Below are 15,964 nucleotides of genomic sequence, written 5' to 3'. Positions count from 1 at the left end.
CTCACTGAGGGCAGCAGGGGTGACTGGGGCAGGGCCTGAGGTGCCTGGGGCGAAGGTGATGCCCACCCTCCTGGGTGAGCGGGCACGGGGCGAACGCTGAGGGGCTGCTGGGAGGGCAGTGCTGGTAGGGTAGGTGGTGGCTGTACCTGTTGAAGTGGGGGGCACAGATGGTGCCACCACCACAGGGGAACTCCCATCGGCGGACGAGTCTGTGTCGCTGGTTGGTGATCCGGTGGCCGTCGTGAAGCTCCCCTCACCCTCCGTCCGACTGGTGCATTCAGAGTCCGTGGTGTGGCCCTCCATGGCCATGTGGGATGCAGCTCCCTCGTGCTCCGGTGCCACTGTACCTCCGCCTGATGATGCTGATGCACAAAAGAACAGGGAGAGCAGGAAAAGGGGGGGAGACAGAAGAAAGAGAGTTTTAGTGCATGGCATTCCGCTACCGTAGCACAGACGCAGCAGCCCCCTGCATTACGCCGTGCTCCTGCACTCTGCTTACGCAATTTCTGGGTTATGGCCTACATGGCAATGGTGGACATCTGCGCACATGGATGCCAAAGGGGCAACTATACCTCGACTTGGCACTCTGCTGAGGTGGGGTTGAGTGCCACATGGCCTACATTACGGAGGGGCCTTGCCTACCCAACTCGCCCTGGCCTTGCGACACCCACAGCCCACCTCCCCCACCCAGACCCCTCCACCGCAAGCAAAGTCCACAGAATGAGGTTGTACTCACCCCCTTGTGTCTGCAGTGATGTCCTCAAGCGCCCATCCAACTCCTGGTAGGCCACGGCCAGGATCCGGAACATCAGGGGGGTCATGGTGCGACGGGCACCCCTCCCACATTGGGAGGCCATCCCCAGCTGAGCCTCCGCCGTCTTCTTGCTGCAGCGGCGAATGTCCTCCCATCTCTTCTGGCAGTGGGTGCCCCATCTCTGGTGGGCCCCCAGGGTCCGGACCTCCTTGGCGATCGCACGCCAGATGTCCCTCTTCTGGTGGGCGCTGACCTACATGACATGCACAAGGGAAGAGGAACAGTCATTACCAACTGCACCGTCAATGTGAGTGGCCCCCTCCCTACTCTGGCCATGTGGGCCATTCATTCCCATGCATTAATGTTCTATGAACTCTGCCCCCTTCCCTCTTCCACCCAGCCCTCTCCACCTGTTGGTCTGTAGGACCGTAGAGTAGCGTGTACTGAGGGAGGACCCCATCCACAAGTTTGTCCAACTCCTGTGCAGTGAAGGCAGGGGCCCTTTCCCCAGACAGAGCAGCCATCATCGCTTCCAGACCGAGGTCACAGCAGCACTAGCAGTGTAGGTCCTCTCCTGTCGAAGGTCAGGTATCTAGTGATTGAACAGATAGAAAATGGCGGTGACGTCCGCGGCGGTGCACATCATCACCGCCGGCGCACCTATTCATTGGCTCCTGGGACCCATAGGGTCCAATGTTGACCAATGCAGCATTGCGCCGCGGTCTACGACCGCCTACCGCGACGGTGTGCAACGCCACCGCAGTTACCCCACAATCCCATTGTCCCAGTTTAGAGGTCAGGCAGCCGCCATTTCAGGGGCCCACATGGCTTCATTTACTACTTCGTCACACATAGCTAGGCCTACACTCAACACACATACAGGAAGGGTTTTGTGTCTGGTGTAGTCTTGTGTGTAACTGTGGGTACATACCTGGAGGAATAGCGACTGGTTCTTCGCTGTTGTCCTTCGTAGGCACCGTCAGCTGGGACATATGAGAAGATGGCGGAATCCTCCAGTGTACCGACCGCTGGTGGACTTGTTGACAATGGAAGAAAGACATGTCATCATCACCTACCGGTTTGACCGTGCCACAATCCAGGAACTATGTACCCAGACCTGATGTCACCGATCCGCCATCCGACTGGAATCCCCCCTGACGTGCAGGTGCTGTCAGTGCTCCATTTCCTTGCAAGAGTGTCCAGAGTGTTGTCTGCCCTGCTGAAACACGTAAGGAGATACATCATTTTCCCTCAGGTGGAGGATTTGCCTACAGTCAAAGGTGACTTCTATGCCCTTGGACATATCCCCAACGTCATAGGTGCCATTGATGGGACCCATGTAGCTCTGGTACCCCACCACAGGAGTGAACAGGTGTACAGGAACCGGAAGAGTTATCAGTCCATGAATGTCCAGATGGTCTGTTTGGCAGACCAGTACATCTCGCAGGTAAATGCTATGTTCCCTGGATCTGTGCATGACGCCTACATCCTGCGGAATAGCAGCATCCCTGATATGATGGGTCAACTCCAGAGGCACTGTGTATGGCTATTGGGGGACTCTGGTTACCCCAACCTTTCCTGGCTATTGACCCCAGTGAGGAATCCCAGGACCAGGGCAGAGGAACGCTACAATGATGCCTATGGGCGGACTAGGAGGGTGATCGAACGTACCTTCGGCCTCCTGAAGGCCAGGTTCAGGTGCCTCCATATGACAGGTGGATCCCTATTCTACTCACCGAAGAAGGTGTGCGACATCATCATCGCCTGCTCGATGCTCCATAATTTGGCTTTGCGACGCCAGGTGCCTTTTCTGCAGGAGGATGATCCAGATGACGGTGTTGTAGCAGCTGTGGAGTCTGTGGAGCCTGTGGACAGTGATGAGGATGAAGCTGAGGAAGAATAAAACGACAACAGGGAGTCAGTCATACAGCAATATTTCCAGTGACACACAGGTGAGAACATTTTCTGGTTTAACATTACATTAACTTTCACACGTCTACCTCTATCCTGTTCCTCGATTTCAATCACTATTTCTTAACTGAGTTGTACCCTTCCATTACGGTTTCACAGGTGTGGTAACCTACGTGTCAACTGCTTCCATCCTTCAAGGGCTTGTGATGTGTGACATAGGTATGTTAGCCTTACAATGGTACAGCCATTATGACACTGTCATTGATAATACAAAGTACCAAATCATAGACTGACTCCAGATTGTTTTGTGTTTCAAGGGTGTTTATTTAAGTGCTCAAAAAATGAAGGGGGGTTGTAAAAAGGTGATGGGGGATGGTGGAGGAATGTCCATGGCAGAGTACAGTCTATTAGTCTCACAGGTGCACTGCCCATCTGGGCATAGGAAGTGGAGCTAGGGCAGTTCGAATATGGACAGGGTAACAAAGTGGGACAGTGGGAGGACAATCAGGGTGGTATCATTTCCTGGCGGGGGTCTTGCCATCTTGCTCTGTCCCGTTCCTGGATCTCAGGGACCGCTTGCGTGGTGCTTGTCCGTCTGCAGGGGGTGGGGTGCTGGTGTGGTGGTCCTGTGGCGGGGCGTCCTGTCCACTAGCACCGGCGGAGGTGGTGGGCAGTTCATCGTTGTGGCTAGTGTCAGGGGCCCCTTGGAGTGCCACTGTGTCCCTCAAGGTCTGCTGTATGTCCTTCTGCACCCCTACGATGGTGCCCAGGGCGGAGCCGATGGTCCTGAGCTCCTACCTGAACCCCAAATACTGCTCCTCCTGCAGGCGCAGGGTCTCCTGCATGTTGTCCAGGACCGTCGCCATCGTCTCCTGGGAGTGGTGGTATGCTCCCATGATGGAGGAGAGGGCCTCGTGGAGAGTTGGTTCCCTTGGCCTGTCCTCCCTCTGTCGCACAGCAGCCCTCCCAGTTCCCCTATGTTCCTGGGCCTCTGTCCCCTGGACCGTGTGCCCACTACCACTGCCCCCAGGTCCCTGTTGTTGTTGGGGTGGTGGGTTACCCTGGGTGTCCTGTAGTGGTGGACACACCGCTGATTGACCTGTCCTGGGTAGGGAGGTTTGGGCCCGCTGGGTGGGTGCTCTGCTGTGCTGGTGTTACCAGAGGGTGGAAGGTCGGTGTTGGGCTGTGCCTGTGCAAGGGGAACCGACTGTCCTGAGGCCCACGATGGTCCGGGCTGGTCATCAAGATCCAGTAGGGCAGAGCTGCTCTCGTCAATGTGGGCCTCTTCTGGGGGTGGAGTGGTGTTGTCTGGACCCTCTGGTGTGGTGACGGTGCTTCGTGCTCCTGCAGGGGCATAAGAGCATGAGTATTGCATGTGTGTCTGTAATGGTGTGCAATGGGTGGGTGTGCGTGAACCCCAGTGCAAGCATTCCTGTGTGGGGGCTTGTGTGATGATGGTTGGGGGGGTGTTATGGGTATGTGCAGTGAGCATGCTTTAGTGAGGGGTGACCATGCTTAGTTGTGTCATGCAGGGCTTGGTGTTGGGATGGGTGGTTTGTGTTATGGGTACATTACTGAGGATTTGGAGTGATTGGGGAGGGGGTGAGGGTGGGGGTATGTGATAGCATGCAGGTAGGGTGGGGGATATGATAGCTAAGATTTGACTTACCAGTGTCCCATCCTCCACCGACTCCTCCGAGGCCCTCAGGATGCAAGATGGTCAAGACTTGCTCCTCCCATGTTGTAAGTTGTTGGGGAGGAGGTGGGGGTCCGCCGCCAGTTCGCTGCACCGCAATGTTGTGTCTGGAGACGGTGGAACGCTCCTTCCCCCGTAGGTCATTCCACCTCTTCCTGATGTCCTCCCTATTTCTTGGGTGCTTTCCCACGGCGTTGACCCTGTCCACTATTCAGTGCCATAACTCCATCTTCCTGGCTATTGATGTGTGCTGTACCTGTGAGCTAAATAGCTGTGGCTCTACCCAGACGATTTCCTCCACCATGACCCGGAGCTCCTCCTTGGAGAAGCGGGGGTGTCTTTGGCGTGCCATAGGATGGTGTGGGTGAGGTGTGGGGTGGTGTATGTGGTGATGAGTGTGGTGAGTGTAGTGGTGTGTGGTGTTTTGTGCGTGGATGTTGTGTGGGTGATGGTGTTGTTTGCCTCTGTGTGATGGGGTTGTCAATTGCTGTGCTGTCTCTCTGGCCTTCTTTCAGAATTTCTGGTCGTAGGGGTTTGTGGGTGATGTGGGTGTGTATTCTATATTGTGTTGGGTGTGTGGGAGTGGTGTGTGTATTTGTATCAGGTGTGTGTAATTCAAATTGTCCAATGTGGTGGTGTTTTGTAGATGTGTGTGTATTTTGAGTGCGGCGGTGTGTGCCGCCAATGGAATACTGCGGTTGAATGACCGCCGCGTGGATTCGTGGGTTGTAATAGCATGGGCGTGTTTCTGTTGGCGTGGAGGTGGAGGATTTGTTTCCGCATGTTTATCACTGACCTTTGGTGTGGCGGTGTTGTGTGGGTGTCTGAATTTCAGCGGATTCCGAGATGTGTGTCATAATAGCTGTGGCGGTCTACAGCGGCCACGGCAGTGTATTGGCGGTCTTCTGCACGGCGGTAAGCGCCTTTTACCGCCAATGTTGTAATGACCACCCATGTGTTTTCCCTCAAGTCGCCTTTTGTGTGAATTGTCAATGTGATTCTCTCAGCATCAGTGATGATTGAGTAAAATAGAACAACCCATTTGTTTGAAATCTAACCTTTTTTTAATCCCAAATTGACAGATCCTTGAGGACACTGAATTTGAAAAGGTTTTATGTGGCAAAACCTTCCCCATATTTTATAGGGGTGGGAAGAATTTGAATCTGCAAAAGTTTGTGGAATTACAAAGACATTCGGCGACATTCAACAAAATTCTGTGTTGGGGAAGTGGCGTTTGGTGCTATTTTCTTAGCACAAAATGCACCCTCACATCCAAAAATATGTGGAAGGATGCATTTTGTTCTAAGAAATAGCCTTGCCAAATACCAAATGCACTTACACCACATACCCTTTGGCACCCTTATGTTAGGACGAGAAGGGGGTATGCACTACAATGCATACTCCTTGTTTCCCTTGCATATTCTGCAGATGATATTGCAGAGTATGCAAGGGCACTGAGGGATATGCCGGGCATTTCCTTCAGCACCCTCACATACACAAAGTATGTAAGACTTATATACTCTCACTATGTAGGGGCACTGGGGGTATGCACACCAGTGCATTCAGTGGTTTTAAACAGGGCCAAAAGTAGGAGATGTCTTGATAGGTTTAGAAATCACTGCACTGCAGATTGAAGTTTAATCTCAGGGGTTTTTAAACATAGAGGGATTGCTCCTTCTTCAAGCCCTGTTTCAAAAAGAAACAGTGCTGATTAATTCTGCCAGTAGAGCAGCGGAATTTATTAGTACTTCCACCTTAAAAGAATAATGAGAAATTACTACGTTCCTCCAAGTCTACCAGCAGTATAAAAAATGTTGCCCATCTCTAATATTTTGCTAAATTTTACATGGGTTTGTCAAATTTCATGACGATTTTTATAGATGCAACAAAGATAACTTTTAAAATGAATTCATGATGTATCATAAAACATTAAATGGGAAGCAGCTTACACTTTGTAGCTGATACATATTAGTAACTTTAAAAAATAATGACAGACAATATAACAGCCATGCACGATCCCCAGCTCCTTGTTTCAAAAAGACGGAACCTTGTCTTTATAAATTTTAATGTTATTATAATGTATACCTGCAAATCCTATTGTTATTATAATGTTACGTTCCTGTAAATCCCAGTATTATATAGCGTATAAAGTACCACTGCTGTACAATATTGCAAGTCGCCAAGGAGTTTCATAACCATATAGAGGAAGAAGGCCAAAGGAACATGTATGACAGGGATATTTTATCCCTTATAATACATGGTTGCACCACTACCATTCCCGCAAACCACTTAAAAGCTTGGGCCCAGGTTTATCATAGTGTTGCATTGCCCTTGCATCATGGTAATGGAAGGGCAATGCAACACTAAAGTCAAATTTACAAGTAATGCAAGGCCACCATCCATAGCCTTGCAGTGCATGGTAAATCTCGAGCAACACAAGGCAGCGCAAGTTGCTGCCTTGCTTTACTCTACTGAGGAGACATTCCATGGGTGGAGCATGGGTGTTCACATGTACGCACCCAAAGGTTTTAGCACCTTCCAAGATTTACTATTAGTAATGACCTGGCAATGTGTCAGAATGCTACACCTTCCCAAGGGAGGCGTAAAGAGGTGACATATCTTTATTTGTCATTGTTCATTTCTCTTAATGCGTGTGCTGTATTATGCAGTACACATTGAAAGAGGGAAAAGCCTCAAGGGGTTATTTTTTTACCGTAAAGTTACCCTTCACTCACAAAAACAAGCCTGCCTGCAATGCAGAAACACTTGCACAAAGGCACAAGGGTGCCTGCCATGGTGCAAGGCAACACATTGGGTGCCAGTGCAAGTAAAGGACAGGAATGCTCTGTATATTGTTAAATATGGCACATTCCTGTCCTCTCCGTTTCATGCAGCACATCGCTGAATGACAGTTTGATTAAACTGTCCCTCAATGTGTAGTGCTTTAATTTGAAAGAGAGCGCATGTTTGCAATCATGAAGAATAAAAACAGATCCAAGTGCAAAATTAAACACATCAGCACTTTTTTTGCAAAAATATATTAGAAACAGTTCCATACAAGTCAGTTTGTTTAAAAAGCTGCAGCAGCTCAGAAGGTGTATGAACGTGCAGAAACTTTCTATGGTAATCTAAGGATTGCAAAAATAGAACATGCTCTTTCTGCTTGTAACTACAATCTAACCAAATAAAGCAGAACAAAGCAAAGCAAACTTTCAGTTGTGTTGCTTTAAACAGATGCTTTGTGACCTTACCTGTCTTTACCTCGGTTGCTAGCTTTTTCAGCAGGCATTGTGAAGTCCAAACTTGACTTCAATAACTTGTTACAGTTGAGTTCTGACGTCTTTTCTGTATAATCAATGACTAGGTGCCTCACAAGTCTAAGAAATTAGAAATTGACATTTATACAGGGATTACAGATTTCCACGTATTATTTGTTGAACCAGACAATCAAAATAACGAGATGTATACAAAGTGCAATACGTGACTGGAAATTTGTAAAAGGCCTATATATTGAATTAAAAAGACAAGAGGCACGTTGGGCCACATGGAGTGCAGTAGCGGGTAATATATAGGGATCCGCTGTCTGTCATGTTAGTACTTTCTGTAGTAGTGGTGAATGGAATTTTATAATGAGTGCTGAAGGCAACTTTGGAAACTTCGAAGTGGTTACAGTAAGAATTGAGGATTAAGATTGAAACAAATAGGAACGTAGTAGTTTAGATTATTCAGCAGTACTGGCGGCATGGTGTATTGGGGAGGGATTAAAATTCAGTTCATTCTTTGTCATGAGATTTGGAATTTTAATGAAGGAAAATTAGCAGAAATAATCTTTATTTCTAAGTATGCTAAAAAGCCAATGTGCTACCCAGAGATATTCCTACCCGTTGCTGGCTAATTCGAATTCAAAATTCAATCAGATTTGTGCAACAATTGACCATTCGTTTTGATCACATGCTTTCCGTGAAATGAGCAGATCAGCAATCATGTTTTAAAAAAAAATATCCCTTGGCAAAATAAAACGTTTATTATTTGTGGATGCTTGTAACATGTTTTTTGCTATACATCATCTAAGAAAACAGCTAACATTTTAATGTATGTGAAAAAAAGATGTATATATATATATATATATATATATTTTTTTTTTTTTGTAATATAATTGTTTTGTCTTTTTGAAACAATCAAAGCTAAGCCTGTTCCTGGACGATGTGATGGAAAAGAATTCCAGTGCCACCCTGATGGGAATTGTATACCTGAGCCATGGCAATGTGATGGTGAAAAGGACTGTGAAGATGGAAGTGATGAAAGAGGTTGCAATGGAACACTGCGCCAGTGTGATGAAAGAACAAAATTTTCTTGCAAAAATACAGGTATAATATCTATTGAAAAAAGATTTACAACTATCATGCTATTCTAATGACCAGTTCTGAAAAACAGCTATTTTCCATAGCTGAAGGGAAGCAGCAGCTTTGACAGTGAATTGTATTTTTACTACCTTGAAGACTTATCTCTAAAATACACACCATAAAGAGGTTGGCTAGATGGCAGATGTGACATAGTTGTTTAATTTGGAGCCCTCTAACCATAGTTCTTATACCAGATTCACACTTAATTTAAAACGTTGTGTTCCTAGGTAATTCACCATATCCTCATGTTTCAAACTGTAAATACTGGTGATGTAAATCGGTGCAGTTTTATAACTATGCGTAAGGCATATATTTAAAACTGAACTGCACTCCCTTACCCTCAACTGGTGCGTCTGGGTTGCTGTAATCCAGTCTCAACTGGACCAATTCACATATGTGTCATGCTAAATCTCTCATGGCCTAAATGTTAACGCTCCAATAATGATGTTAGCAAATACTTCATTACTCTTTGGAAGTTGGCCCGTGCTTTCTAAATACCCAAACTAATTGACATAACATTGTAGTGGTGTTGAGCAATATTAAAATGTGAACGGTAGTTTTATGTTATCACAGACACTGACCACCATTCTAAGCATGTTAATTCATTTTGAGGGTACTGACCATCATTTACTTGATAGTTGATAACAGATTGCTCTTTGATTCCACACTTGATGACACATCCGTTGCCATATACTACCCTTGATTACCCCATTGGTTCACAGTTTTGCATGTTGTGGAACCCGGCCTTAATAGTAAATAAGAAGAGAAAGACATTCAATGCGTGATCTTAGAGAAAACAAGTGACTGGGGAGAAGTGAGAAGGAAGAAAAAACAAAAGAAAGAGGGTGATAATGAAGATTACAATTAACTTCTTAATTATTAGTAAATGGCAATGAAATTCTATGGTAAAATAAAGAACAAAAGATCTTTGATTCTTTTGACAAAGAATAGTTTATAAGACAAATAGTATTGTGCGCAAGAAAGTATCTATAAATGGGAAGGATTTCACCAAGGGGTTCGGAAAGTTTCATGAACAACAAATGAAGGTTTTAATTTTCTGACACAATCAACACAGAAATGTAATAAGTACTTATGTCTAACATTGTAACCTACTGAATTGAAGAACAAACAATATTTGGTGACCAAACGTAAACTCCAAAGACCTCATCTATAAGGCACCTGTGCCACCAGAAGATCACTTTTTAGGAGGCAACGCAAAACCATACTGTGTGGCTTGCATGGCCTCATAGCTATGGAGTAAGGAAAGGAAGCACAAAGCACTGCTTTACATTATTCTACATCAAGCAGGCATTCAATGGGCATTGAAGTGTTTTTTCCTATGCAACATCCATGGCTTTTGACACATTCCAGATTTACAAACAACTGTAAACCTGGGATTGCTTCAAAACTGAGCGCGTCACCACGGGAGGAATAGCAAGAAGAAAGAACTTTTATTTCTCTTCCTTTTTTACTCTTTCTATGTGTGCTTCAATCTGCAGCACACTTAGGAAGATAAAAACACCTCCATTGATTGTTTATGTGCAGGAAAGTGTCCCTTCCTGTGCAAAAACAATTATAGCCACAAAGCATACATGCTGCTGGTTGTCCCTAAGTTGTTGCCTGGTGCAACCATATTTCCTGACAAGGGATTCGTTCATGGCGGGATACCTCATCCTGTCCCCTTTCCCTAGGGTCAGTAGGGCATCCCTCCCTAAGTGATATACTTCCAGTAGTCAACCCCCTCCAATCCTCATCAGGGATCCTTTGCATCTGGCAAGCTAGCTCATAAAGTTCAAACCACAAGGTCAGGCATAAGACCATTAAGAATGTGGACCCTCTTGTCTACTGAGTACACTGTAAGTACGTTGCTACCAACAGTGCTGGACTCTGCTCACCTAACTCTTATGCTGGCTCTCTTAGTCTCTTACTATGAGTCAATTTCTTCTCCTTCCCCTCTACGGTCAATTTTTTCCCTCTAAGGCCAGTTGCTAAGGCCCTCTCAGCCTTCTCCTCTGCCTCTAACTTGAGTTTCACTATGTGTAGCCTGAAGTCCCTTTCCACCTTTCTGTCTGCTAGCTCCTTTGTGGACAGGACTTGTGAAGACATAAGGCACTCCACTCTGGCAGGGACCCCCAACTCAGAGAGAAATGTCATCCCCTTCAGTTGAGTGTTGCATTATAGGACTGGTATCCAGTTCCTCTCTATAGCTTTCCACTTTACCATCATCCCCTTCTGTTGCTGTGAAAAGTTACTCAGGGACCTCCACCCAGGGCATTAGTGACTTTTGGAGCTCCAGCTTTCTAGTGTTGCTTTTGGATGGAAGTTCCCTCTCCTTGCAGAACTCATTGAGCTTACCCACAGTGTAGAATATATGTTGGAAAACTCAAACTCCATTCTCACAGGTGTGGTTTCAAGCACAGCAGTCAGTAAAACGGGAGAGAACTTGGAAAGAACAAAAAGGTCAAATAAAGGAAAATTTATAACTCAGATTGGTCTCCTATTAAATATCTGGGATTTTCAGTGCAACACACAATCACTGTTTGGCAGTGCACAAACACAAGTCTTAATCCTCACCGTTAATCAGCAATGTAAGAAATTAGGTTACTTTTTGAGATGGGTGGAACCCTACTCAAGCAGAATGCACAATCCTTGTTAGGGTGAAGTCACAAGCAAACCCCCAAATTAACCTATGCTCAATCCTCTTGTAGCTTGGCATTGTGGAAAGTATTTGTGCACCTCTTCAAACAGTAATAGAGTGAAAATACAACTCAAGTGAAACCCCACACCACTTTATAAAAATAAAGTAAATTTTAATAAATACATCACAACCAAAATGCCAAAAATCCAATCAGCAGAAGCGGAGCATGCAAAATAAAAGATTAAAGTGAAATTAGTGCCAAAAAGCACAAAGCACCAGCAGTAGTTGTCTAGTCACACTGGACCACAACAAAGTCACAAGTTCAGGCTGCCTGCAATGGAGTGAGGGATGGCTACAGAAACCCAGTTAGCCCCCCTGACCAAGAGTACCTTAACTCCTGTTTGCAACCAGATGGGTAGTCCTGTGTCAAGAATGTGTCACGAAGCAGAGGCGATGTAAGTTTCGGGTGAGGAGATGAGCTATCCAACAATGGTTCTGAGGACCTGCAAAGTGAAAGGTGATGTCCTGGTGTGGAGATGAGTTGCATAACAGTGGTTCCGAACAGCTGCTAAGGGCGAGGCGATATCCTTTTGTTGGGGATGGGTCAGCTTCTATGGGCTGTGATGGGCATTGCAAACTTCTTCTTTCAAGGAAGTTTGCACTGCAGAGGCACCAAATCCAGTTCAGGGGGATGTTGTGGAGAAGGTATTCAGCTACATATTTAAGAGCCCCAGCATCATCCATGCAAACAGTCCTACACCCACTCATTTGCAGATACAAACTCCTGTATACCCACACACACACGCATCTACTCACATACTTATTCAGAGATGCATAAAAGTAGTGATATTCAGACATTAATTCAGTCAATCAGCCACTGACACAACCACTCACTCACCCATACACTACTAACGGAGGTATTCACAGGCCCATACAGTCACTTACACACCCACTAATGCACCCACTGACACACCCACTCATATTCACGGAGCCGATCAATGAATTAACTGGATGAGTCACTATTCTAGTGACACCATCCAGTCAGTCAGCTGTTGAAACACTGACACACTCACCCATACAGTCACTGATACAGTTGCTGACTTATTATTACAGTCACTTGAACATGCAATCACACAACTATACAACTATTCACACACCAACTCACTCACATGAACAGGCACTTACATACCCACTCAGTCACCCAAACAGCCATTCATACAGCAACTCAATGACGAACACCCACTATCCTATATATAAACTGACTCACCCACTCAGTTTAGGATACAGCTACTCAGACTCCCACTGACTCTCACATGTAGTCACTTTTATATACTTACAGCCATTCAGACATTCACTGACTCATCCATATTGTAAGTGAATCAGCAAGTCACTCACCAATACAGTGACACCCATTCACTTACCCAGACAGCCACTCTGACACCCACTCACTCACACATGCAGCCACCCACAGACCCACTCACTAAATGAAATGGAGCTGCTCACAGTCACTTGCCCACCTATACAGCAACTTACACATCCATTCAGTCTCCCATAAAGTAAATGATTCAACCACTCATTTACACATAGACACACTCACATACCCACTCATACATCGATACAACCATCCACACTCACTGGATGATGTCATCAGTGATTTCAAATGAGATGTCATCAGTGATGTAATATGTGAGGTCATAAGCAGTGCATTATGGGAGTGCAGTTTTTTTTAGCTCAGGTAACTATAACTCCTGAATTTCTGCAGTTTTGTAAATTCAGAACATCCACTGAATCTTTGTTTTTTTCTGTGAATTTCTAAGGCTTTTTAATTCTATTTCCTAACTATAACGTCCCTTTAACCTTTGTTTTTTTCAGTTAATTTCTATGTTTTTTTAATGTATGGTAATTTTAATTACTGTACTTTCATCCAATCACCGCCATGCATAGCCTCCCACCATGCCCTGAGGCCAACACCCTATAAGCACCCAAACATGCACGTCCTTCACACATGCACGGGGAGGTTGCCAGCAAGGCCTGGCCTGCAGCCAAACCCTGCGGCCACCACACCCCAGTCACCCCAACCCGCGCTGTGCACAGCCCTTTCGCCATGCACGCTGGGAGTTAGTCATAGCTTCTCTGGCTATGAGAATATGTATGAGAGGGCGTATCTGGGGGTGAGAGTGTCTGTCAGATTGTCTGTGAGTGTGAGAGTGCAAACAACAATGTTTTAGTGAGTGTATCAGTCTGTGCACAGGTCTGTGATTGGCTGCATGAGGGTGTTAGTATGTCTGTGACTGGGTCCATGAGTGTCTGTGTGGATTTGTGAGTGGGTGTGTGAGTGTCTGAGTGGGTCAGTGAGTGGGTGCGTAAGTGTTTAAAAGGGTTTGTGATTGGGAGAAAATGATTGAAAGAGAGACAGAAAAAGAGAAAGAAAGTGGGAGAGAAAGAGAGTTTTTTAGGCTTCTACATCCCATATACTTAGAATGAGATCTTTTTGTTGGATTTAAAAAAAAAAAACACATTTAATGTATTTAAAAAAGTATATATAGTATATATATTTTAAAAAGGGAAGTGAGCCTAGTAGGTACTGTGGGGGTGGGCCCCTCAAGCGCTCTCCTGCGGTTTCTACATTTCTATTTACATTTTTATTATAGAGCCCTTACTGGCTATGTGGGACCATGAGGGAGCCCCTTCTTTAAAACATTTTAAACTTATGGGCTACCTGGGACTGCGGTGTAAGCTTTAAGGCTTCCCCTGCAGTGCCATTGCTTCAGCAAGCACAGAGCTGCTTTGACAGCAGCCTGCTGAAATATTTAATTTCTGTCCCCTGCTCACTTGCAGGAGACAGAGATGAAACTTTGGATTTTGACAGCGGCTCCTGCTTTAAAGGTCCCGCTGTGAAAACCTGAAGTGTTTGCTGTGGCTTAGCTGCAGCACTGCAGCCAAGCCACAGCAAACAGCTATGTCTAAAGGATGGGCACCCCCGGGACCATCAGAGCCTCCACAAGGAGTTCACATAGCCCCAAGGAGGTGGTGGTCCTTAGGGCACAGGGGTCCCATAGGGACCCCATTTATTTTTGTAAACATTTGCACCAGGAGGTGCTGGTCCCCGGGGCAGCGGGTGGGGGAACGCCCCCCACTCCAAATACCATGTATTTGTCCATAAATTGCTCGTTATAAAATGAATTAAAAAGCATGAAGGAACTGTGGGGGGCTTTGAATGCTCCTCCTCAGTCCCTGATCACCCATAAAGGGCTTAATTAAAAAAAATTAAAAAAAGTGAATAGCTCAGTGTAAAGGTCACAGATCGTCACAATGAGTGTTCAGGGTTAGAAACTAACTGGACTCCTTTCCCTAATTCTTTATTTTTTTAAGTTAAAATGTAAATGGATCATACTGAAAGGTGATCTTACTGTTTTCAAATAAAAATTTTCTTTTCAAATTGTGCTGAAATATCTCATTCTAAGAATATCATACATCAAAGCCAAAAGAAACTGCTATCTTTCTCCCTTTCACTTTTACTCTCTCTCTGGAGTCTCACAGCCATCTTCCACCACACACAGCCATAGGGCTGTGTACAGCATGGGGCTGGGTGGCTAAGGTGGTTGGCCACAGGGACTGGCTGCATGGTAGGTCTGGCGGGCAACCTCCACTGCACATGGGCGAAGGCGATGCACAGTGCAAAGTTAATTGCTTATTGCGGGTTGGGTCTGTCGCCAATGGCTGCCCCGCACAGCCAAAGACCGTGGATTGATGTATAGTAATGAAAATTATTATAGATTGAAAAAAAAAAACATAGAAATGATAGTTACCTTAGGGCACGAGTTATAGTTACTGGAGATAACTCTAACTATAAATGGTGAATTTCTATGGTTTCATACTTTAAAAATGTGAGCCTAACTATGCCATCCCTGTAACCTTCAGTTTTTAAGTGAATTTATATGTTTTTTAAAATTCTATTTCCTAACTACAATGTCCCTGTGACCTTTGATTTTTTCAGTGAATATATTGATATATACACACACACACACACACATATGTAATCTATAATATATATTGGCCTGTATCGCACTATTTTGTGCCTGTTTTCAGGACCTGTTTTTATTGGCTTTTAGGACTGTGCACACTTTACTATTGCTAAACATATTAGAATTGGCTTATACCCAATTGGCATATTTATTTCACTTATAGGTCCCTATTAGAGTGGCACTACAGTTGTCCAAGGCCTATATATTAAATGCTACTGCAGGGTCTGCAGCATTGATTGTGCCACCCACTTAAGTAGGCCTGTAAACATGTCTCAGGCCTGCCATTGCAGAGCCTGTGTGTGCAGTTTAAACTGCCATTTTAACCTGGTGAAATACAACTTTCCTTTTTAATACACATGCCACCATTAGTGTAGGCTTTAAACAGTCCAGAGGATAGTATTTAAAAGTAGTAGGACATGTATTTAAAAAGTAGGACATGTATTTAAAAAAAATGTTATGCCCTGGTAGTGAAGAACTCTTAAATTGATTATTCACTACTGTAAGGCCTATATTTCCCAACACTGGAAGTGCACTATT

General features: G+C 45.4%; 1 protein-coding gene across 1 annotated transcript in view; it reads left to right on the top strand.

Annotated features, from left to right (window-relative positions):
* LRP1B (LDL receptor related protein 1B) overlaps positions 1–15,964 on the top strand; it is a 4,500,992-nt gene that overhangs the window by 2,483,446 nt on the left and 2,001,582 nt on the right. Inside the window, exon 21 of the mRNA XM_069225083.1 lies at positions 8,546–8,728. Coding sequence (XP_069081184.1) covers positions 8,546–8,728 — 183 coding nt within the window. The remainder of the gene's footprint in view (positions 1–8,545; positions 8,729–15,964) is intronic.

Source organism: Pleurodeles waltl, chromosome 3_1, assembly GCF_031143425.1.
Source record: "Pleurodeles waltl isolate 20211129_DDA chromosome 3_1, aPleWal1.hap1.20221129, whole genome shotgun sequence".
Classification (NCBI taxonomy): domain Eukaryota; kingdom Metazoa; phylum Chordata; class Amphibia; order Caudata; family Salamandridae; genus Pleurodeles; species Pleurodeles waltl.
Note: the sequence above shows the minus strand (reverse complement) of the source record. Positions and strands in the feature narration are given on the sequence as shown.